At 38.9% G+C, this 24,471-nt stretch overlaps 1 protein-coding gene across 7 annotated transcripts in view; it reads left to right on the top strand.

Moving 5' to 3' along the window:
• The window catches only part of MAP2K4 (mitogen-activated protein kinase kinase 4), a 103,871-nt gene that overhangs the window by 70,370 nt on the left and 9,030 nt on the right, over positions 1-24,471 (top strand). For all 7 annotated transcript variants that reach the window (XR_010838233.1, XR_009332667.2, XR_010838234.1 and 4 more), the window contains 5 exons: positions 2,056-2,175; positions 8,675-8,794; positions 11,196-11,247; positions 14,158-14,285; positions 22,892-22,969. Coding sequence is in view for 4 of the 7 variants with exons in the window: in XM_059048523.2 (XP_058904506.1) it covers positions 2,056-2,175; positions 8,675-8,794; positions 11,196-11,247; positions 14,158-14,285; positions 22,892-22,969 (498 nt within the window). In the remaining 3 variants the exon portion in view is untranslated. The remainder of the gene's footprint in view (positions 1-2,055; positions 2,176-8,674; positions 8,795-11,195; positions 11,248-14,157; positions 14,286-22,891; positions 22,970-24,471) is intronic.

Below are 24,471 nucleotides of genomic sequence, written 5' to 3'. Positions count from 1 at the left end.
AACTTCTGAGGTTTATTGTAAGTTTAGAAAACCATATAACCAGTTTAGGGAAGCAAAAAATAAACTAGAAAGGAGGGCATCTTTTAAAATTGTGTTTTATAAGTGTGTGTGTTAGTACACTTGTAAATGAGGAAAAATAGTAAAAATAGAAAAAATATTTTAAAATCTATTAATAGCGAGAATTCTTTAGTAGGTAGAAATCTTCCACAGCGAGAGGATCATTTGCTTTTTCTTCCCTGTTTGTCTCTAATTACCAGTTCTTTGTCTTTTAAGTTTAGATACATAGGATTATTAAGTCTTTTAAAAATAATAGCGTTCCCAAATTAGTATTTTCACAGCTACACTTTTAAAGTTATATTTTTTAAAACAGAAGTTAATGTAATTAAAATGTTTAAAAAAATTCCAGTGTCATGTTTTGAACAAATACGAATTACATCTCTGGGCTAATTTGACTTTTTAAAACTATCCCCTTTGAGCAGACATTATGCCGATGTTGATTTAAAAGCAAAAGTATTAATCTCCAAACTATGAAAGTACAGAAATGGGAGGGGGGGGATTTTCTTAATTTTCAAAGTACTAGTCTTACTTGTTTTTATTTTTCATTCTTCTTATTTTTTTCTTATTTATCTGGCCAGGATTTTCAGTGTGAAAGTTTGGAATAAATCAGTATGTACAGGATGGATGCCAGCTAGTAAGTTTTATTTGGTGTGAAGTACTGTAGCTAGCAGGCTGTAAATTTTAAGTTGCAAAATTAAATTTGTTTGTATTTGGAATATATGGAATTCCTCATCTAGTGTGGGAAAGATGAAAATGAGAGAACCTACTTCTATTCCTTATACACCTGCTTATTGTCGTGTCACATGGAATACATCTTTTGTATCTCTCTCTGCCTCTGGCTTCTCTTCTGTAAAATGGGTTCAAGAGTTTAATTGACTGCCTTCACCCTTTCAAGAACATTGAGGACAGATACCTTGACGTCTTTGGAAGACAAAATGCCACCTTGTATATTTTTTGATACTAACTTGCCTTGTAAGTATGTGCTGTGTATTGTACACAGTGGCGCGGTGTGACACTGTGAACTTTTTTATGAGAACAGAGCTGTTTGCATGCCTTGTCATTAAACCATAACTTCATTATTAATATTTTACACTGTCTGAACTTGGTTCTTTCCTGTCTCTAGTGCAGTGGGAGCTGTCGCTCTGAACATCTCCATGTTCTGTACAGTTCCTGGGTGGGTGGCAGGGCTGGGGACCCTTACCTTTTGTGGGAGTCTTTTAGAATTGTGCAGAATCGTCGTTGTACAGGTGGGTTGGGGGTATATCCCAGGTCTGCAGTGTACAGAGGAGGACCTCCTCATCTGAGGAGTAGACAAACAGCCCTCTGTCTCCTCATTTCTGGATTTTCCTCCACACGTTTATGCTGCCCTGCATTCTGACTCACGAGTTGGAGAGTCAGGTAGAACTTTTTGTTTTTAACATACAGAAAGCGTGGTGAAGGCGGAAGATACCAGTACAGGATTTGGGAGACATGGATCGTAGTCTGTGTGCTGCGCCTACACTAGTTCTCACTTTTACCTGTTCTGGGCTATTTTCCATCTCTAAAGAAGGAGGATGCTAAGGCGTAAGGATGCCAGGGAGTGAAGAGGGCTGTTCTAGCGTTGAATGCCCAGATTCCATACAATTCTGAAATGGTGATTAAAAGTATGTATGAAACTACTGATAATTATTCAGCGTAAACTGTTGAGAGGATGACTTGTTAAGATTTTCTTTATATTTGCCTGCAGGGCATTCCTTCCATCATCATCAGTGAATGCTTGTGGTTAAAGAGCCCTGTGTCCCTTAAAGAGTTTCTAAGTGCTATCTTGTCAAAAATTAAGTGCTATTTTGTTTTTCTGTGATAAAATTATTCTTGTAAAGTATAAGGAAGATGATAATTTTTATGTCTGGTTAGTATTTGTGAAGTCTGCTTGGAATTTTTAGTCTTGTGGTAGTGGTTTTTCTGTGGTTTCTGAAGTTGTTTTATGTTTTTGTGACATCTTTTGTCATTTTTTTCCAGAGAATTCGGTCAACAGTGGATGAAAAAGAGCAAAAACAACTTCTCATGGATTTGGATGTAGTGATGCGAAGTAGTGATTGCCCGTACATTGTTCAGTTTTATGGTGCACTCTTCAGAGAGGTAGGAATAAACCTAAGCTTGGGTGTTTGCTGACAAGTGGACGTCTACTTGGAATAAGTAAGAGGATGGCAGGATTTGATTCTAATCTTCAGTTAAATGCTGTACTTTAGTAATACATTAATTTCTCAGCATTTTAGTATATCACCATGATAATTTACACATTAATGTCTACCATTCATGTTCCTTTGGTTAAAGGGTGAATTTCATACTTTAATTATATTAGTTAATTAAGTATTTTATGGCTGTCATTTGTGAATTCCATATTTCCTTCTTCATATGTAAATATTTTCTGTTTTTTTAAGAACCTGACAAATCATCTGGCTTCTAAATATGTTACTGTATTTAGATCTGTCTCTTTTGTCCTTGAGCTCCCTCAGTCCTCCCCCGCCCCTTTTTAAAACTTTCATTCATTTCTGTCATCAAATGTATCTACATTTAGCATAAACATTTATTCGTGTCCACCCACAATCCTCAGTAAAATTCATCAGACATGGAAATGAACAGCTGCAGCAGAAGTTCTTTTATCTAACTTCTGCTCTCCAGATTTTTATGTAGAAACTAGAACTTAAGTTTCTTGGTGTCAGGATCATGTATCTCTTTTGCTCTCTGACTCCGCGGTGTCCTGCCACAGGTTATCTCTTCTGCCTGCGGCTGGCGGTGCACTTGCTCATGTCCAGTCACACCACTCCCCAAAGCAGGGAAGTGAGTTGGGGTCGGGGGGGAAGGGTGGAGCTGTCGGTGGATCAGATACTTCATGGTGTCCTGGACAGTTATCACACACTTGTGATATTTAGTTAGGTGAATGGGAATTGAACTGAACTCTTAAGCATTTTAAATACTCTTAAAAAAATATCCATTATCATTTTGAAAATGTTAGGATGAGCTGGTACTGGTGGGTTTGTTATGAACTGGTGAGGAAAAACTGCCCCTCACCCTGCCCTTCTTTTTGGGACTGGATCGCAGAGGGTGTCGTTTTGGGGGTTTTGTTATCGTCATTGACTTAAAAAATACTGTGCTGTAAGACAGGACTGAATGTTACACTGAATAGAAAGATACGAAATCTTATCATTGGAGAAGACCTTAGAGGTTTGTCAATTCATTCTTCACCCAATCCTGAAATATTTATTTATTTTTCTGTGCTCTTAATAGATAACTCTATTAACCAGAAGCGTTTTCCTTCATGATAGAGCCCATCCCTTTGTTGAATCACTAATTAATCACTATTAGTTTTAGACTCACATAGCTTCTTTCTCCTCCTGTCCTTGTACTTTTTTGACTTGAGTGTTCATTTTTATGACCAGATCTGTTGAATTTCTTAACTTTCTTCCCCATGTCACATAGTATTGTATCACAGCAGCACACACAGTCCTGTATCCAGGCAGGTAACTGTATCCTGCACCGAAGTATTATATACTGTTACTCTGTTTGTAAGATCATGAATCTGGAACTTGCTTCACGTTGCACAGGGATCTTGCCATCTCCTCCTCCCTTCTTCCCCCAAGCCATGAATTTCTTCTTCATGATCATCGATCCCCTGGCCACACTACTCTTCACATCTGCTGAAGAGCTGTAGTTGCCTGGAATGGACTAGATTTTCTCTCCCGACTGGACGCCACAGCCAGCTTTTCCACGCTGTGCTCACTGCCTCCGCAGACTCTCATGGGCTCTCTCTCAGCCCTGATCCTCCTCCATAGTGCTCAAGTATATGCCAGTTTATGTCTCCTGTTCGTTTACTTGATAATTCATTTAAGCAACGTTTAAATATATAGCTCCAGGCTAGATAGTGTGAAGTCTGATTTTGTGAAAAGAAAGCAGAGTGATATCCACGATGGAAGAGTTACTGGAAACAAAACAAACAGCTTGGAATAGTATCTGAACAGGATCGTTATGATTCCTTATGAGTATCTGGGTAAAACTCAGTTTCGTACCTCAGGAAGGTTGACTGGAATTGAGATATGCGCCTATACGCGCTAACACCTATCGAATGCGCTCTGTCGATTCCCCACATCCGTTACTTTCACAGCAGTCCCGGGCAGGTCGGTGGTATTGTCCCCTCTTTCCAGGGAGGAAACTGAGATATGAGTACTAGTTTGACGAAAGTCACACAGCCAAGAGGTGTCACGGGCAGGACTTCAGAGACGAAAATCTCACTGTTCTTTCTGTTATACCACAAGTGGTCCAGGGGTAAAGAACTTGAGCTTCATCTAAGAAATAATCTGCTTTTTAAACATTGCGGTTTTTGAGTGTGGTAAGATGAAGGGTCAGGAGCTATACAGTTAAGTTGTGTAAGGTCACAAAATGCCTAGTTGGGCTGAACGTGAAGCCACCCCCCGCCCCACTTAGATCTTAGAATGCAGGAAGTAATAGGTACTTTCTGAATAATGAAGTTTTAGAAGCAGAAAGTTCACCTTGAAGAGTGCATGTGCATAGTCAAAGTTGTAACTTTCCTGAAGTTACGATGGTTAACAATAATAAACATTTATTTAATAATGGTTTGGAGAAAGATTTTTGATCTAGATCACTTAAAAGGATCTTTTTTTTGGTGACGTGACCTTCAGTTTTGATAATAGACGCAGAATTCTGGGTTTATGAAAGGAAAGACTGGACACGAATGAGCGCGTTCAGGACTTGTTGTGAGAGAGACAAATGCTTGTAACTCCCATCCCTGGGAAAAGCCTCCAGAGTATTTCATTTCACACAATTTATATGACCACAGGACATCAGCTCTTGGTCTGATTCAGTCAACCAACAATCACGGAGCCATGAGATGTTATTTTTCTTCTTCTTGTCAGCAACAATGTAGAGGTTAATCTTGCCGCTGGGTAATATTGAGCCTCTGAAAGTTCCGTAACTTTATTTGGAGCACTGAATAAATAACATTTAATACTGAAGTTGGTAACTCATTTATTGCTGTTGTCCCCAACCCTGTGTATACTTCTTTCTAGGATGAAACTAAATGAGGATAAGAAGTCCAAAATACAACTTGCGTTTTATTTAGATAATTTATTAAGACATCTAATTGCACAGGTTTCTAAATTCATTTTCAGACTTGGTAGACAGGGAAAAAAGAGCTTGCCAGTACTGAATAATGAAAGTGACTTTTAGCCTGTAGCTTACATAAAGGCCAGACCTACTATTTATGTTATCAATACTGAGACTTAGAGCACTTTTAAAATGTCCTTTAATATATACATTTTCAGAATTTAATAGCAAGGAATCCCTTATTTAAGATAGCTTTTGAGGTTGGGGAAGTTCCGGTGTAGGAAGTACTGTTCTGAGTAATCTGTGACTACAGGAGTTCATCAGGTTATGTAAAAGGCGGTGACGTTACAGCCGAATTTAGTCACCGCGTGCCTTTCTACCCCGACTTCTGCTCACGTTGTCCTTTCCCCTTCCTTCCCGGCCCCGGCAAGTTTTAAGTACAGCTTTCTGGAGGTAAAATTGGCAATCAACTGCACATATTTACAATATACAATTTGATATGTTGGAACAAATGTACACACCTCTGGGATTATCACCATAATCAAGGTCACAAACATACCCACCTCGGTCACGAGTTTCCTTGTGTCCCGTAGGTTATACACACTTCCTCTCTGCTGTCACCATCCTCAGGCAACTGCAGAGCTGCTTTCTGCCACTGTAGATGAGTTTGCATTTTCTAGAATTTTATGTAAATGGAATCATACAGCATGTACCCCCTCCTTTTTTTTTTTTTTTTTTTTTGTCGTCTTTTACTCAGCATAATTATTTTGCAGTTCAGTTTCTTTCAAAGAGTTCTATTCAGGTTATCTGTTTCTCCCTGAGTGATACTTGGTAGTTTGATTTTATTTTCAGAAATTTGTGCCTTGTATCTAAACTGTCAAATTAATTGGTATAAAGTTATTCATAACAGCCCTATATTATCATCATAATACCTGTAGAATCTACAGTGATGTTACCTCCCTCTCTCTCTCATTCCTGATGTAATTTGTATCTTCTCTATTTTTTCCTGATTAGTCTGGCTAGGCTAATTTGTTAGATGTATTCCTAGGTGCCTTTTTTTTTTTTTTCTACTGTGAGTGGTGTCTTTTTAAACATTTTATTTTCTAAGTTGTTCCTGTTGGTATAGAAGTTATGTTACTGGTTTTATCTGGATGTTGTCTCTGAAACCCTTATCTTGATCTTAGTAGTTCAGTTTCATTACCCCCTACCTTCCTTTTCAGGAAATCCATATTCAGTAATTTTTATTTTTGTATTTCAGTTGTGTGGTTGTCCTGTCTTTTGCTTGAACATGAAAGTAATGTTGCTGTCACTGCTTTTGAGGCAACTCAAACCGTTCCTTTTTTTTTTTTAAACGCAGCTCATTGCTGTTGTCTATTCTCAGTTATGGCCAAAAGGAGCTGCCAGAAGAAATACATTTACATTAGGTTATGTGCCTTAGAAACTACAAAGATTTCTCGCCCTGGAGCTAATTGCTCCTTTGTACCTGCCCTTCTCACCTCAGTTTACTTCTCACCTTTATTTCCCTTGTTCCCTTGTCTTTCCTTCTCTTTTGGTTGCTTTCCTGTTTTTCCATCCTTTCCCCTTCTCCCCTCATTTTCTTAACTCTGGTTTTTAGCAGCTGCCAGGCGCTTTACTTTGTGCTTTACATACGTTAACTCATTTGATCTTTATCACAGTCCATTGGAGATTGTGGGGCGGGCAATCCCATTTCATAGTTAGGAGTTGACGGGGCCCAAGCTTATGTAAGTGGAAAGTGGGAGGGCCTGGTGAGTAAGTCAGGCCTTCACACTCTAATCAGTGATTGTCCCACTTTGCTATATTAGTGAAGTTGAGTTCCTTCCTCGCTGGTTTTCTAAGTAGGAGAGTTAAATGTGCCATCCTTTTCTCTAATTAAAAAATTCTAGTAAATCTATTGAGATGGTGTCTTTGGATTGAAATAAATTCAAGTATGTGTTTTGGGCTAGAAGTGTTAGTCGTTTATGAAGGTTATTCTGCAAGAGCACCCAGAAAAAGAGGCCTAAGAAGAAAGGTTGGAATAACTAAAAGTGAAAGTTCACCTTGTCAAATGTGCTCTACAAATCAGCATTCTGTGACGCCGTGGAGCCACGTGGACGTTGCAGCAGGTGGTTCTGTTTTAAGAGCGGGATTATTCATCTCAGCAGTCATCGCAGCGTGTGCTGTCTCTACGTATAAGTTAAATGTCCTTGCGTTGGAGGTCTTGATAGGAGAAGGGACTTACGTAACGTGGATTCTGTTCATGGCTCTGTCACTCATTGGCAGTGCTGTTCTGAGCAAGCCAGTTTACTTCAGCGGGCATAGGTCTCCCGTATGATCAATCCAAGTCAGACGTTAGGGAAGGAGGTTAGTGGTAGAAAATCTCTAAGGATATAGCTGGATCCATACATTACATTAGTGACCATATCAAAGCTTTTTACAGACAATTTTTGTCATCGTCCCGATAGCTCTCTTCAGGCTCACAAGGTACTTCGCAGTCCTTGTTTGTATGTGCGCGTACTTTTCCAGCATTATAAACATGGAACCTGCTTATAGCCTGTGTTTTCTCATGCATACCTCATGAACTGTACAGTTTTCAAAATAACTTAATTCTAGGTAATCCCTTTAATAACGTACCATTTCTTCTTGAGATAGTTCAGAGGTTTTTAGTTTGGTTTTTTCTTTTTGTAATTTATGAGCTATTTGTTTAAGTTAGATTCCCCGTCATGGGATGGCTCTATCAAAGGGTATAGGCTCTTTTATTTCTCTTGTTTTATTGTCAAATTGCCTTCAAACTGGTTTAAAACACTCTAGAATGCTGCCAGTAGTTTTTGAATGATTTGATTATAGCCAGCATTTGTTCATTTAAGGAATGTTTATGGAGCCCCTGTTGTGGTGGACTGTATGTTCTAATAGGTTCTAATAGGGAAGAGCAATGAAAACCATAATAAATAAGTAAATTATATTTTATATTAGAAGATGATAAAGGCTCTACAGAGTAGAGCAGTTAAGGGAATGCTGAGAGGGGGCTGACTTGCATTTTGAATTGGGCGTTTTCAGTGTCGGCCCCTGAGAAGGTGGCATTTAAGCAAGGACTTTAGGCATTGGGTTTGCTCTATGTATTTTTATTTCTTTTTTGCTAATTTAAGAAGTTGATATCGTTTCTCAAGATTCCTGTAATCTATTTCCTTTGTTAGTGAGAATGAACAGTTTCCCACATGTTTTCTGTTTCTCTATTTAATCATGGCAAAGTTTGAAAATTTTTATCGAAGTCCAAAGGTTTTCTATGTAGGACTATGCCCATCCCTACAGTTAAGAGTGGAGGAAATTGGGCAACTAAGTTTGTGTTTGAACATGAGAATATTCTGTCCAGCGCTTTAATAAGGAACAAAAATTTAAAAAAAAAAAAAAAGAGGAAGAAGAAGATTGCTTCTTCTCTCATTGTATTTCTATTTTAAGTAAAGGAAAGGTGGTACTTAATGTTAAGATGTATAAGAATAACCGACATTTGTTTTTTTTATAGGGTGACTGTTGGATCTGTATGGAACTCATGTCTACCTCGTTTGATAAGTTTTACAAATATGTATATAGTGTACTAGATGATGTTATTCCAGAAGAAATTTTAGGCAAAATCACTTTAGCAGTAAGTACTTGGTTTTCAAATTGTTCCTTGTTTCCATACTTACATAAAGATGCTGCTGGAGTTTTGAACGCACACATCTGAATGCCCTTCACAGAATGTTACTGACCTTCCTGGAAAATCATTATAATAGGAAAAGAGACAGAAATCACTTCTGTGGGGTAATTAACACAACAAGTAGTAAGAACAATTTTCAAAATGCTGCATTGACACTTTTCATTATTGAAAAGTACATATTGAACTCATACATTTCAATAATAAATACTACAGTATTCTTTCCATTAAAATCAGAGTGAACCATAATAGATTGTGCTGTAAATAAGCCTCGAAAAAGCAATTTTCTGTTCCTCTTTCCCTTGTTACTTTAACTGTATTTAAATCGCTTATATTACCACAGTTCTGCCTAAATTAATCAGAATTGCAGCAGTCTCCTTGAAATCCCTTAGTTGAAACCCTTTAGACAAAGTATATTTCCTGTGGTTTAAGATTTGGGCTGTTCTGTCTAAACTACTTAAATTGTTGACTCGCAATTTCAGTAACCAGCGTTACTACTAATTTGGTCAAATCACTTTTACCATAGTACCAAAAAAGAAAAGAGGCACTGTTTTGCTTATGTGTTTATAGTTTTGAAAATGAATTAATGATCATTTTCTTTCTTGTTCTTTTAGCTAACAAAGGTCATTCACAGTTTTTTCACACAAAGGAAAACAAATTTTTTTGACAGAATAAAGTTAGTAAGTTTCTTAGAAACCCCTGAGAATCTGAACTAATGACATGACCTGGGTTAGTGGATGCGTTAATTAAATTTTATAGGAAGTTGTAAGATAGATATTCTGGTTGCATGAATTTCCTCTTTCTTCACTGCATCCTCCACATCCAATATAGTCTGCCTGTTAATTGTCAGTTTATCCTGTTTAATCATTAAGGGTCAATGTTAAAATATGTAGACAGTTTCTGAACTATATTTTAGTTGTAAGAGATATGTGTGTATAACTGGGATTTAAAAAGTCAGGTTAAACTCTAGTCATAATCTTAAGATTAATAGGTCTCATGTTAATATTTTAAATTATTTACCTGAATTAATGCGTAATTTAAATGTTTTATGAGCTGTTAAGATATATACCCTTTCATATAATTTTATAAAGAAGCTGCCTAGTATAAACACGTTTTACTAGAAACTTGTTCATTATTCAGACAGGTGTGTGAAATTTTATATTGATCACTTGAGTCATCTCTCTTCCCTATACCAAACCTAGCTTTATCTTGGAACTTTTTACTATTCATAATAATTATAATGGAACAATAGTAGAAGGATGATAATAGCTCATGGTTATTGAGTGTTTATTTGTGTCAGGTCAAGATCTCATGACATTTTATGTTCATAGCAACTCTCAATGGTAAATAGTGTAACCCCCTTTTTATTTACAGATGACAAATCTAAAGCATGGAGAGGTTAAGTAATTAATTTGCTTTGAAATTCATACATTTGTAAGTGTAAATGATTTAAGCCCAGGCAGTCTGGTCCTAGAGTCCAGCTGTTAACCACTGCACGACAGGATGATCATGAAGTTGGAAAACATAGATAAAGTTATTTTATCCTATATTGCAATGTATGTAATGTACACTAATAAGTCATTTATTATATATTTGCCTGTGTTTTTAGACTTGGTGATCATCCTTTGTATTAAGCGTAACATTTAAAATTACTGTGTGTTAAATCCCTTCTTGCTAATTAATAACCCATGAACAAGCCTGGCTGTTTGAAACATTGCGAGTTTATGTTCTGCACCCAGCAGCTTGGTGGCAGCGGAGACTTGACCTTTCTAATGGTAGGCCTGTGCTTCACTTCTCTTTTAGTTTGAGGTTGTAGAAATTTTAATTCAAGTCTCTGTTTCCTCTGTTCCTGGAGAAATCTTTGATTTCCTGATCACGAGCAGTGATCAAACAACAGGATAAATTCTGGCTCTGCAAAAATTACTTTGCAGGCTCCACACCCAGTGAGGGTGAATGATTGTGAGAAACAGAGAATTTGGAAAAACGTCTTAAATCAGGGTTGATAATGGAACCAGACTGTTGGACCTTTTTGTACTAAATACCTGTTCCTAAAAAGTTCGATGGTGTGAGAAAGATTATACAACTTTTTAATGACTTATTTAAAAAATTGTAAGTTACCTGTTTGTTTTTCTAGCTGTCAGGGAAGGGTGTGTAAAGGCAACTATGATTTCAGATCTAAAATCAGAATTTAGCATCTTCCGTTAACATTAAAAATGGACAGAATATTGAAATATTAAGCCTAAAAGAATGCAAAGAGCTACCCGAGCTGTTACTTTACGGTAAGCTATTGTGCTGTTTGATTAGAAGGAAATTGATTGTTTATCCCATCCATCTGCTTTTTCCTCCCTAGACTGTGAAAGCACTAAACCACTTAAAAGAAAACTTGAAAATCATTCACAGAGGTGGGTATGAATTGTTTTTTTTTTTTAGACTAGAAATTAACGTTTTTCCTTAATAGGAAAAAAAATTAAAAGTTACAGTGCATTGTATAACTTTTCCTAAAATACTTGTATTTTTAGCAAAACATACTATATGTACCCTAAAACTTTATTATTAATTTAGGATTTTTTTCCCTTTGGGATTCTATAAATTTCAGTCTAACTTACTAGAATGTTGGGGCTTAGTTGAAAAATAATTATTCATTTGCCTGATAGATAATTAATGTTTCTCTGTCTATACAAATAAGGCAGGAAGGTGAACCTGTGGACCGTCAAAGAAGGATCTGCAGGATAGCACCCTCGATCATTTTAAAGGCACGCTACTGTCCCTATCAAGTGTTTCTTCTTTACTTGGGAGGATATTTTTGTAAATTGAGAAAGATTCTTTAATTAGTATTTTACATTGAAATTCCTCTAAAGCATTTGTATTTGTGAAAACAGTTATCTTGGCCTTATTTAGACACACGTCCAAATTCAAACATTTGGTGTCTGTCTTTTGGGAGACAGTGGGATTCCGGAATTTAATTCAGCAAATAGTTTAAGTAGTTGCTCTGTCTTAGTACTATGCCAGACTTGGGGTAGTGAGGCAGTGGCTTTCAAGAGGCACAGTTCTGTACCCTCAGTAAATCTGTAGTGGACAAACCCAAGGTGATACATGGCAATGTGTGATTCAGCCTGACAACACAGGACAGAAAGGAAACAGCCGTATTCAGAGATGTGAAAAACCTTGAATTCTAAGGTTAAAGGGCTCTAACGTTGTGATTAAAGAAATTAGTAATTAGGGCATTGATTTAAATAATTTTTATTTGAGGTTGACCCTGGGCCACTGCAGTTAGTTAACCTCGAACATCAGAATATTTCATTTAATTTTGCCTGGCTTAATGCTTGTTAAAAATAATATTGGGTAGGCTTCTTATTTTCTCTTTTGGCCTAAAATCATGTAGGATTAGGTCCCGAAACAAAATTATTTTGTTCCTCTTGTACTTCATCTTGTTCTTGTTTTGGATTTTTTCCCTCCCTTTTTTTTTTTTTTTTTTGGCTATATTTGGTACTTATGGGAGTATTATATTACCTTAGGGCATCTGACAGTTACCTTAAGGATTTTCACCAATCACAGTAAAGCACTGAGACATTGCTGCCCAAGGTTAAATACAAGGGAAAGGCTTCAAAAATAACTTTGGTTTTCCTGTGACTAAGTAAAATGATGAATTTATAGCAGTCTTTTTTTTTTTACCAGCTAGGATCAGTAAGCTTTTTTTGCTGTAATTAGAGTGCTTTTGATTACAAGTAAGAGAAAAATCCTCTTAATTGGCGTAAACTTCAAGGAAACTCATTATCTGTCTAGTAAGTCCAAAGATAGGGTGGCTCCAAGCACGATGTGATTAGGGCTCAGGCTCTCCTCTTCCGGCTCTGCTCTCCTTAACATGCTGGCTCCATCCTCAGGGCAGTAACAACTAAAGCAGGTCCTGTGTCACGCCTGGCATAACAGCCTCTTGAAGAAGAAGCTGTCTCCTCTTGTGCAGCTGTCTGAGCAGCAGGGAGCTCTTCCTTCCTTGTCTTTCACATTTTCTCTTGTCTCCTTCATGCCCGTACCTAAACTAGTCCCTGGCAAGGAGCGTGAGGCTACCCTGATAAGCTTAGACCAATCAGGAACCCCGTGTTTGGAGGTGCGGACAGATGTACACAGAGGAGGATGGATCTCAGTAAAATGAAAGTTCCATTAGAAAGGATGATGGCACGGTTAGGAGTGGATGTTTGATAGGCAGTCAGCCGTTTCAGTGATGGTAAGCGTTCTTTTCTGGATTTTTTTTGTAGGTCCCCTTCTGAGTTACAGACCGATATTTTTGTGTCCTATATTTATTTCAGTCCTTTTTATTCATGGAGCCATGACGGTGACAACGAAATACCTCAAAGGATTGAGATAGGGACAGAGAATTAGTGAGCAAGGGAGGAGAATTGTCCAGCTAGCTGATTTGCACACACTGGCAGTGAGTGAGTTGATGGTGAGTGAGGAGGAGGTGATAACCTAGGGGCCAGTGTGACAAGACTGTGTAAAACCTGGAGAACCAAATGGAAAGGATTCAGCTTTCTCAGGTGTGCGGGAAAGCACACACACACTGAGAATGGTAAAAACGAATCTGGTTTCTCCAGGATGACTCTTAAAGAAGGTTGGTTGGGAGAAACTGGATGAAGCCATCTATGATCAAAAAAATCTCTCAAGGAGAAATAATTATGAAGTGGATGCATTTACTGAGTACTAACAATGTTCAGTTTCTGTAATAGGTGTTTTCATTTCCACAATCCTGTAAGTTAGGAATTACTACTCATATTTTGTAGATGAGGGAATTGTGGTTGCTAAGTGAAAGTTCAGGAACTTGCCCCAGGTCACATTGTGAATATCAGACCCAGGTCTGGAACCTTTGCTTTTCTGATCCTGAAAGAAGCTTGTGGTCTTTTAGATGTACTGGATTGGATACTTTCCTAAGTTAGATAAAGCTCTCCTTTAACAAAATTGTGAGCTTATAATTTGTATACTTTGCATTTAATCGTATAGTCTTTGACACGTAAAGTAGTATACTCTCACAGATTAAATTCATCCTACATGTTTTGACTGTTAAGTAATGAATTTGAAACAAGTAAATGAGTATGTCTCTTGAAGAAAACAAAACTTTATAGAATGCCTAAATTTAAAATGAGGAGTTTTTTGATAATGAGTTTTTAGCATTCAGAAAATTTTCTCATCTTAGCTATCTGAATTTTAAGGACTTGATCACTTATGTTTTCTAAGGTTTTTCAGTATTTTTCCTTGAAATACTTTAGAATATAGCTCTTTGATTGATTACTTGAAGGTTGAGTGACATCTGTGTCTTGCAGATATCAAACCTTCCAATATTCTTCTGGATAGAAGTGGAAATATTAAACTCTGCGACTTCGGCATCAGTGGACAGCTTGTGGACTCCATTGCCAAGACAAGAGATGCTGGGTGCAGGCCATACATGGCAGTAAGTGCAAAGGCCAAACCTTCTTGCTTGACAGTCATTGCACAGAGAGCCTGTGCCCCTTGGTGCTGTACTACTGAGGAATCTGCTTTGCTCGTATAGTTTCATCATACTAGAATATTCTCTTCCACGAAGACCGTGCTCAGTTCTAGCTCTTCTATAAAACTTGGCGAAATTATCCCAGTGAACTCCTGTTTCATTGTCTTACTGTATTCCTCTTGCCTGGCACTTAGCATTTATGGTCTTTTCTGATTACTATTTTTTCCATTATATTCTAGTTAGTTTTCAGAAGGCCTCTTTGTATCTCTAGACCCCCATATGCTGTCTTGACTGTAGGAGGTACTATTGTAGTAGACGTATTGATAATGTAAATGGTGCTATTTCCGGTTAGTGAAGAATGGGAAGCCAAATTCCTCATAGAACTCAGTATGTCTCATAGCATGTTCAGGGGTAAGAGAAACTCACTGGCACATGCAAGGTAGAGGCATTAGTTATTTCCCAACCTGGAGCGTCATAATACCTGCTGATGCATAGGAAAGCTACTTATAACTGATATGTTTATTTTGTAACCAGCCAAAATACCGATCTACCTCTTTTTGTTTTTAAATGTATTTATTTATCTTTGGCTGTGTTGGGTCTTTGTTGCTGCGTGCGGGCTTTCTCTAGTTGTGGCGAGCGGGGGCTGCTCTTCGTTGTGGTGCGTGGGCTTCTCATTGCAGTGGCTTCTCTTGTTGCGGAGCAGGGGCTCTAGGTGCGCGGACTTCAGAAGTTGTGGCGCACAAGCTTAGTTGCTCCTCGGCATGTGGGATCTTCCCAGAACCAGGGCTTGAACCCATGTCCACTGCGTTGGCAGGCGGATTCTTAACCACTGTGCCACCAGGGAAGCCCCTACCTCTTTTTTGAATAGGTTTCAGCTGGCACTCAAGGTACCATTCTGCAGGTAACTTTTTTTGCCTTGGCATTCCTCATATTTATTGATCTTTCTCATATCTATCTACCTACCTATCTACCTACCTATAATCATATTATATATATTTTGTTACTTTTCTCATGTTTATTTTTGTTGCTTTGCCTAGAACTGTATCAGTGTTGAATGACAGTCTTGATGGTAGGATTCTTACATTGCTTGACTTGAAAGCAAATGTCTCTTTCTGGTTTACTAAATGTATGTGTACATATCTCTGTGTGAGAATGTGTGTGTGAGAGAGAGAATAAGAATGAATCAGAAGTGGCTATTAAATTTTATTAAATGCCTTTTTGGCATCGTTCAGTGTATGATAAAATGTTTCTGTGCAGCTGTTGATATGACACATCACAGTAACATATATTTCCTGTGGTTCAACCGTTCTGGCATTCCAGAAATAATCCCTACATGGTTCATAGTTTATATGTTTAATATATTTTTACATGTGCTATGTTAATATTTATGATTGCTACATAAAAATGTTGGAGATTGGTTTATAGTGTACATTGTAAAGGTTTTAGATGGGTTATGCAAGTTTTAAAAATCAAATTGGGAAAATTTTCATCTTTATTTTATTCATACAGTAAAAAAGTATTGATCACCTAGTGATCAGAAACATAACTTTGGCCTCCCTGAGCTCAGAAAATTTTCCCCAGAGCTCAGAACAGTTGTGATAATATAGTTTTCTGTTCTTTGAGGCTGAAATCCATCTTGGCCAGGAGTCTTTGGGGAAAGATACATAATTCTTTTTTTTTTTTTTCCTAAGATTTTTTTTTTTAATGTGGACCAATTTTAAAGTCTTTATTGAATTTGTTACAATACCACTTCTGTTTTATGTTCTGGGTGTTTGGCCGTGAGGTGTGTGGGATCTTAGCTCCCCGACCAGGGATCGAACCCGCACCCCCCATGCATTGGAACGTGAAGTCATAACCACTGGACCGCCAGGGAAGTCCCCATAATTCTTTGAAAACTGTGAAATTTTACTGTTTCCCTTAGCATCACACATATGCGTGGGTGGGTGTGCGTGTGCATGTGTATACATATACATACTTCCCTTTTCTTAGTTGTTTTAATCGTTGGGTGTAAGAGCTGTTTTCTGCAGTGTTTTCAGTACCAAGTATGTGGTAGTTTTAAAATCTGTCCAATCTCGTTAATACACCTCCCTTCAAAAGGCAGTGGCTAAGTACAGCCTCGAGTGTGGACTGAACTTAGTCACTCACTCCTCATGAATAGCGTGTGGCAGAAATGACAGTGCCTCCCTCTGAGAGGAGGTCGTAAAGAGGCCTGTGGCCTCTTTCTTGTGTTCTTTCTCGGATTGCTCACTCTGGGGGCGGCCGGCTGCCATGTTGTGAAGACACTCAGGCAGCTTTACAGAGAGACTCACGCGGTGAGGAACAGAGGCTTCCTGCAGTACTGTGTGAGTGAGCTTGGTGACGAGACCTCCTGCCCCAGCGAGGCCGACAGCCCTGGCTGACATCTCAGTTGAAGTCTCACGAGAGACCCTGAGTCATAACCACCAACAGAAATGCTCCCTGCAGCCTGACTCACAGAAACCTGAAATCATAAATGTCTGTTGGTGTCAGCTGGTAAGTTTTGCGGTGCTTTGTTATACAAATAGCTAACCGCTACAAAGTGATTCATGTTAATCTTTTACTTATTACTTGCATTCAAAGCATTTTAGTCAGTACATTTCTGCCTTTTGGGGCATTAAAATTCTTCTTTTAGCATGATAAATGGTCTAAAAAATGAAATACTGGAAAAGGTCTGTTCTGTATTATAATTATATTTGTTCAGCACTTTTTAAAAAAACTTTATTTATTTTTTAATTTTTTTGGTGGGGGGTGTGTTGGGTCTTAGTTGCTGCACGCGGGCTTTCTCTAGCTGCAGTGAGCGGGGGCTACTCTTCGTCGTGGTGCGTGGGCCTCTCATCGCTGTGGCTTCTCTTGTTGCAGAGCACGGGTTCCAGGCGTGTGGGCTTCAGTAGTTGCAGCACATGGGCTCAGTAGTTGTGGCTCGTGGGCTCTAGAGCGTGGGCTCAGTAGTTGTGACGCACCGGCTTAGCTGCTCTGCGGCGTGTAGGATCTTCCTGGACCAGGGCTTGAATGCACGTCCCCTGCATAGGCAGGCGGATTCTCAACCACTGCACCACCAGGGAGGTCCCTGTTCAGCACTTTTTTGCCACTTTAATCTAAAAAAATTGAGTTCAAAATTTGAAAGCATTGAGATTGTCAGTTTATCCTTATTCCTTGGTTTTTATTTTATATACTTTAATACAAAGTAACTTGAGTTGTGTATTTATTATAAATTATATGTTTTGGGGCTTCCCTGGTGGCGCAGTGGTTGAGATTCCACCTGCCGATGCAGGGGACACGGGTTCGTGCCCCGGTCCGGGAAGATCCCACATGCCATGGAGCGGCTGGGCCCGTGAGCCGTGGCCGCTGAGCCTGCGCATCTGGAGCCTGTGCTCCACAACGGGAGAGGCCACAACGGTGAGAGCCCCGCGTACTGGAAAAAAAAAAAAAATTATATGTTTTGGATATAAAATTGTTTTATCTACTACTTTTTTGCTGTTTTTGTTAACATTATAGACCCTATTCTCTAAGTTGATGTTTTCCTCTTGTAGTTAATTTAAAAAAGCTTTTTGTTTTTCAAATCCGTACTTCTGACTTAGATTTAGGATACAGGGTCTTTAATTAGTTTCATGGATCTTAAATCTCTACTCCTCTCAAAGAAGACTTTTCAAAATATTAAAAAGATTACATGTACAAATAAAGAACGAACATGTGTCAAAAATGTATTTAACTCATTAATGAGAAAACTGGACAGACAGGTTAGTGCAACTGGCTCAAAGAACATTTGCATAATTCTGTATGTATAGTCACTAAAGAAGGAATATTGCAACAAGATGGCTAATCACAATATAAATTTGCTAATTATCTCCAGGTCAATAAAATAATAACTTTTCAGGTTGTTGGACAGAAATCATTTGCATCCCTACCTGACAAAATCTGCAGGTTATTGTGTAGCTTAAGTGTCTGGGCCCTGATGAAACAGGTGCACTTACGCAGTCCTTGGGCAGGCTTGTGGGTGCTCCGCTGTGACACTGAAAGGAAATGGAATCCTTTTTTGGATTTATTTCCCGGTGTTCGATAAGTTTTTCTAACACACACATGCTAGACATTACAGCTGTTTGTGACATAAACATACAGCAGTTTTAGAATGACATTAGCGCTGTAACCACAAATAATAGGTGCCCATTTAAGCATACAATTTGAATTTTGACAGATGTAGCTATGAATCACCACATCAGTCAAGATATAAAATATGTCTCATTTTATAGGATCATTGGTCCTACTTTCTGTCACTGTCAGTTAGGTTTGCTTTTCCTCACATCCTTTAGAAATGCCGTCCTACAGTCTGTGCTTGTTTGTGTGTGCTTTCCTTTGAAGATGTATCGATGCTATCCGTGTGTATTTGTCATTCAGTCTTTTTATCGCAGAGTTGTTGTTATTGTATCAATAGACCACGATTTATTTATGCATTCCGCTGTATCTCGTCATTGCTGAGTTTTTTAGTACCTGTTATGTGTATTAGTCGTTCAGTCTTTTTATTGCGGAGAAGTTGTGCATTGTATCGTTAGACCACAATTTATTTGTCCATTCCACTGTGAGTATCTTGACATTGCTGAGTCTTTTAGTACCTGTTATGTTTCTCCATTGATTTAGATCTTCTTGCTGTCTCTCAGTGATGTTTTATAGTTTTCAGTGTGGATCTCTTGAGCACCTTTTTTTTTTTTTTTTTTTTTTTTTTTTTTTTTTTTTTCGGTATGCGGGCCTCTCACTGCTGTGGCCTCTCCCGTTGCGGAGCACAGGCTCCGGACGCGCAGGCCTAGCGGCCACGGCTCACAGGTCCAGCCGCTCCGCGGCACGTGGGATCCTCCCGGACCAGGGCACGAACCCGTGTCTCCTGCATCGGCAGGCGGACTCCCAACCACTGCGCCACCAGGGAAGCCCTTGAGCACCTTTTGAATTTATTCCTGAAGAATTCATGTTTTTTGATGCTAATATTGTAAATGGGATTTTTAACTCTTTCCCAATATTTTGCTATTACAGAGAAATAGAGCTGGTTTGCTTATTTTGACATTGTGTCCTATGATCTTGCTCGTTTCACCATTAAGTTTAGTAGGGATTTTCTAACTAAACAATTGTAGAAATCCAAATGTTTGTGAGTAAAAGCCATGCTTTTCCCCCCTTACCTTTTTGTACTGGCTGGGACCTCCAATATAATGCTGAATAGAAGCAGAGCCTTGTTCCCAGTATTAAATAGGGAGGATGTGTTCTGAATTTCACCACTAAGTATGATGTTAGCTGTAGGTTATTTTACATACATTTTATGAAATAATAGGTTTCCTTCTCAGTATGCTAACAGTTGTTGCATTTTATCAGATTCTAATCCTACATCTGTTGAGATGATCGTATGATTTTTAGAATCATTCTGTAAATATGATACATTACATTGATTTTCAAGTATTAAGCCCATATTATATTCCTGTGATAAACCCCACTTGATTATGATATATTACCACTTCATATGTTGCTAGATTAGATTTGCTCATATTTCAACAACTTTTGTGTCTGTATTTATGAGGGATATTAATTGTCTTGTAATGTTTTGGTCGGGTTTTCATAAATGGCTATGCTGGCTTCATAAAATGGGCTGAGAGGAATACATACCCTCCTTTTCTATGTTTTGAGAATAATTTGAATAAGGCTGGTGTTATTTCTCCCTTGCGTGTTTGAAAGAGTTCACCAGTAAACTTACCTGGGTCTGGACTTCGTGGAAAGGTCTTTAATAACCGATTCATTTAAAAATTTAAAAAGTTTTGCAGTTATTCAGATTTCTACATTATTTTTGTAGCTTTTCATTTTCAAAGAATGTCTGTTTCATCTGTTGCTGTAAGATCAATAGTAATACCCCCTCTTTCATTCTGCCTTTAATCATTTGAGTCTTCCTTCTCTGTCTCTTGGCCAGTGTAGCTAGAAGTTTGTCAATTTTGCTAATCTTTCCAAAGAATCAACTTCTACTTTTTTTTTTTTTTTTTTTTTTTTTTTTTGTGGTACGCGGGCCTCTCACTGTTGTGGCCTCTCCCGTTACGGAGCGCAGGCTCCGGACGCGCAGGCTCAGCGGCCATGGCTCACTGGCCCAGCCACTCTGCGGCATGTGGGATCTTCCCGGACTGGGGCACGAACCCACGTCCCCTGCATCGGCAGGCGGACTCTCAACCACTGTGCCACCAGGGAAGCCCCCAACTTCTACTTTTGATATTTTGTATTGATTTTTGTTCACTGTTTCACTTACTTCTGCTTTACATTTTATTACTCCTTTCCTCCTCCTTGCGTTGAGTCTAGTTTGTTCTTCTTTTTCTGTTTCCTTAAGGCTGTCAAGTTAGGCTGTTGATTTGCAATCTGTCTTCTCTTCTAATATATGCACTTACTGCCATAAGTCTCCCTCTGAGTAGTACTTCCACTGCATCCCACAAACTTTGAGTAATTTCATTTCGGTGATTTCACTTTCATTGAAATTGAACATGAGTACTGTGAAATAATTTACTGAAATTATTTCAATAAACAATTTCATTGATTACTTCATTTTGTAACTTCATTTTATTAATATTTAGTTCAGAATATTTTTAAATTTTTTCTTGAGACTTCTTCTGTGATCCATGTGTTATTTAGAAGTATGTTCTGTTTTTAATTTTTTCTTGGAGTATGGTTGCTTTACAATGGTGTATTAGCCTGCACTGCACAACAAAATGTATCAGCTATACACATACAGATATCCCCTCCCTTGTGGACTTCCCTCCCATTTAGGTTACCACAGGGCATTAGGTAGAGTTCCCTGTGCTATACAGTATGTTCCCATCAGTCGTCTGTTTTATACATAGCATCAATAATGTATATGTGTCCATCCCAGTCTCCCAATTCCTCCCACCCCACCCCTTTCCCCCTTGGTATCCATACATTTGTGATCCATGTGTTATTTAGAAGTGTGTTGTTTAATCTCCAAATATTGGGGGATTTTTTAGATATCTTTCTGTTATTGATTTCTAATATAATTACTTTGTGGTCTGAGAACATGCCTTGCATGATTTCAGTTTTTAAACATAAGGTGTGTTTTATGGCCCAGATCATGGTTTATATTAGTGAATGTTCCATGTGAGCTGGAGAAGCATGTGTATTCTGCTGTTGTTGGATGGAGTATTTTCTCTCTTGGTTGACTATCTGGGATTTTTATGTAATGTGTATCTTATCAGGTAAATAAATACATTTATATCTAAAAGTAAAAGTGAAGAGCTTCCAATGGATATTTATGCAACACGGCACTCATACTCAAAACAAAATGCATAGGTCTCCAAACTAATTGTTGCTGACAGGCAGAGAGCATAACACAGTGACCATTGTGCTTCTCTGGACGTTTCTTTCAACAGCAGCTACTGTCAGTCTTAGCTAAGGATCCATTGTCAGCTCTGTGCTGCTGATACCCTCTCTCTCTTTTCTTTTCCATCCCTGACACACTATGTAAATAATGGTCCCTTATTTCAAGGAAATGTAAAAATGCTCCCTTCATAGAAATTATTAAAAATGATTTTTGCTGTTTTTATGATAGGATAATATATTATGATACTGGCAGTGCCTTAATTTGGTTAACAATTAGACTAATTGACAAATATCTTTAAAGATAAAGATATAGATGTAAATCTATATCTTTTTAAAAATTTTATTTATTTATTTTTGGCTGTGTTGCGTCTTCGTTGCTGCACGCACAGGTGTTCCCTAGTTGTGGTGAGCAGGGAATACTCCTTGTTGCAGTGTGCGGGCTTCTCGCTGCGGTGGCTTCTCTTGTTGCAGAGCACAGGCTCTAGACGCGTGGGCTTCAGTAGTTGTGGCACGTGGGCTCAGTAGTTGTGGCTCACAAGCTCTAGAGCGCAGGCTCACTAGTAGTGGCACACGGGCTTAGTTGCTCTGTGGCATGTGGGATCTTCCCAGACCAGGGCTCGAACCCATTTGCCTTGCATTGGCAGGCGGATTCTTAACTACTGCACTACCAGGGAAGTCCCGTAAATCTGTATCTTTAAAGGTATAGATATTTAGCTTTATGATAAAGAGTGAGTGGAGCAATTATAATAAATTTAGCTCATATTTGCTTTTGTGTCTCAAATATACTGTAGTATGTCCTTATTCAGTGAAGCAAACAGTGATAAGATCCGAAAACTTAGTCTTTTGTTTCTTCTTTTTACCATTACTTGCTACTAATCTGGCCCTATAATTCTTTATGTTTTTCCTTTTTCCTCCCCTTTTCTCCCTCTGTCTGTCTGTTCTCAGCTTCAGTTTTGTAAACTCTTGTGCGTCGTTAGGGGGAAAAATTAGGCTTGTATTCCCTTTATGGAGGGAGCCGTTGAGTTGGGTCCTTCCTTGCTGTTCGTTTTCAGTATAATATTGGCCTCCTGTTACTCCCAGTGTGTCCCTAGACATGGATTCCTCTAGGAGTGTGCTGGCATTCTGGCTGCCTACCCAGCTCCTGCTTCCATTACTTGCTCCTGGAGTGTGTGTGTGATGAATGACTGTGATTTCTCTTTGTGTTTTAGCCTGAAAGAATAGACCCAAGTGCGTCACGACAAGGATATGACGTCCGCTCTGATGTCTGGAGTTTGGGGATCACACTGGTACGTTCGCGTTCACCCAGCCTTGTCGTTGTCCCGTTGATAAAAGAAAATCTAACCGCAGCCCGTCTTTCAGCACTCGTGAGAACGTATCCAGTCTCTCCTAGTCTTTGATTTTATATTTCCTATTTCTCCCCGCCCCCCAAGTGTAGAAGAACACGTTCTTATCTTAAAAGTCAAGCTAGAGTTGATTATGTCCCTTGTGGTTTTGTGAAGCACCTAGGGCTCCTTAATGTAGTGGCTCTGGATGTCTTGGCCACGGACACTAGGAATTAGAACTGCGCTCAGAGCAGGAGCGGGGAGGCAGCTCGCCTGTGGTCAGCGCGGCAGCGCGGCTGCGTCCCATCCCACGCAGGAGCCGTATGTCCAGAAATACTGTGGACAGTGCGTGTATTAGGTGCACATACTTATATGTATGAAGCTAGTTGTATACTACTTGGAATCTTCTATTCACCGAATAGAAAAGTCACACATGCTGAAAGTAATCCCATTGTTGAAGGACAAGAACCACCGAGGTGACAATTCTCAATGAAAGTCCTGCCTTAGAACAGCACTGAGCAAGAACCGTGAGAAGACTACTTGGTTTGCAACTAGCAAGCGCGATGAAATAAACTGTCTCACCTGTGGGCTGCATTGAAATTTTGGTTCTATTTTAAAAATAGATTTATTCGCTGATTTCCTTATTACGAAAATTTGTTCTGAAGTTTTAGATTTCTTTTCTTGCGCTTGCTGCTTTACCAGGGCTGAATGGCATTTTTCTGATCTCAGACAGAGCACCTTCTTCCACACTGGATGTGAATTTTCCATCAGTATAGGTGGGGCTGTGTCCTGTTTGGTAGGCAACCCAAAACTTTTCCTCCCATCTTCAGTAAGAAAGACCCCAGAGCCACGAGACACCAGGTTCAGAGCAGTGAACCTTTCCTGTAGCTTATTACATAATCTCCATTTGCTTATTGGCTTTACATGGTACTAAGATCCTCTCCTGAGGAGCACACACCCTGTGAGCTGTCCTCGGTGAGTCACTGTGACGCACCTCATGATTCTCCGTCTAGAGACACGAAGGCTCACGGCTCAGCTCCGCACAAGACTCCCTCTGGTTTCCCTTGTGAGCAGACACGGGAGACACCGCGTGGAGTCTTTTCTCAGCGTGAAGCCGCTAACCAAAGGGGATTCCTTCCCAGTTAGTCAGGAGAGAACACAGAACTTGGGAATCTTTTAGGTCTGGTGACTGGAGCAAGACTTACAGCTACCAACTGAGCCAACTCTTTGCATATAAGGGATAGTCACGATTCAGAAATACCTATCTACGTCCAAGCCAGTTATGCTTAAAAAGCAAGTTTTTACTTGATTGTAAAAACAAAATTTTGTTCTGTGAAAGCTTTTAACATAGGAATTTTTTTAACAATTTCCTTTAGTACCTCTGGCTAACCTTTATTTAAAAGCAAGGCGTTCAGTACTTATAATTGCTTTGTAGTTTTTCATAGAGACATTATTTTCATATAACT

This window comes from Kogia breviceps, chromosome 19 (assembly GCF_026419965.1).
Source record: "Kogia breviceps isolate mKogBre1 chromosome 19, mKogBre1 haplotype 1, whole genome shotgun sequence".
In the NCBI taxonomy this organism is placed as follows: Eukaryota; Metazoa; Chordata; class Mammalia; order Artiodactyla; family Physeteridae; genus Kogia; species Kogia breviceps.
This window is presented reverse-complemented; position numbering and strand designations above follow the sequence as displayed.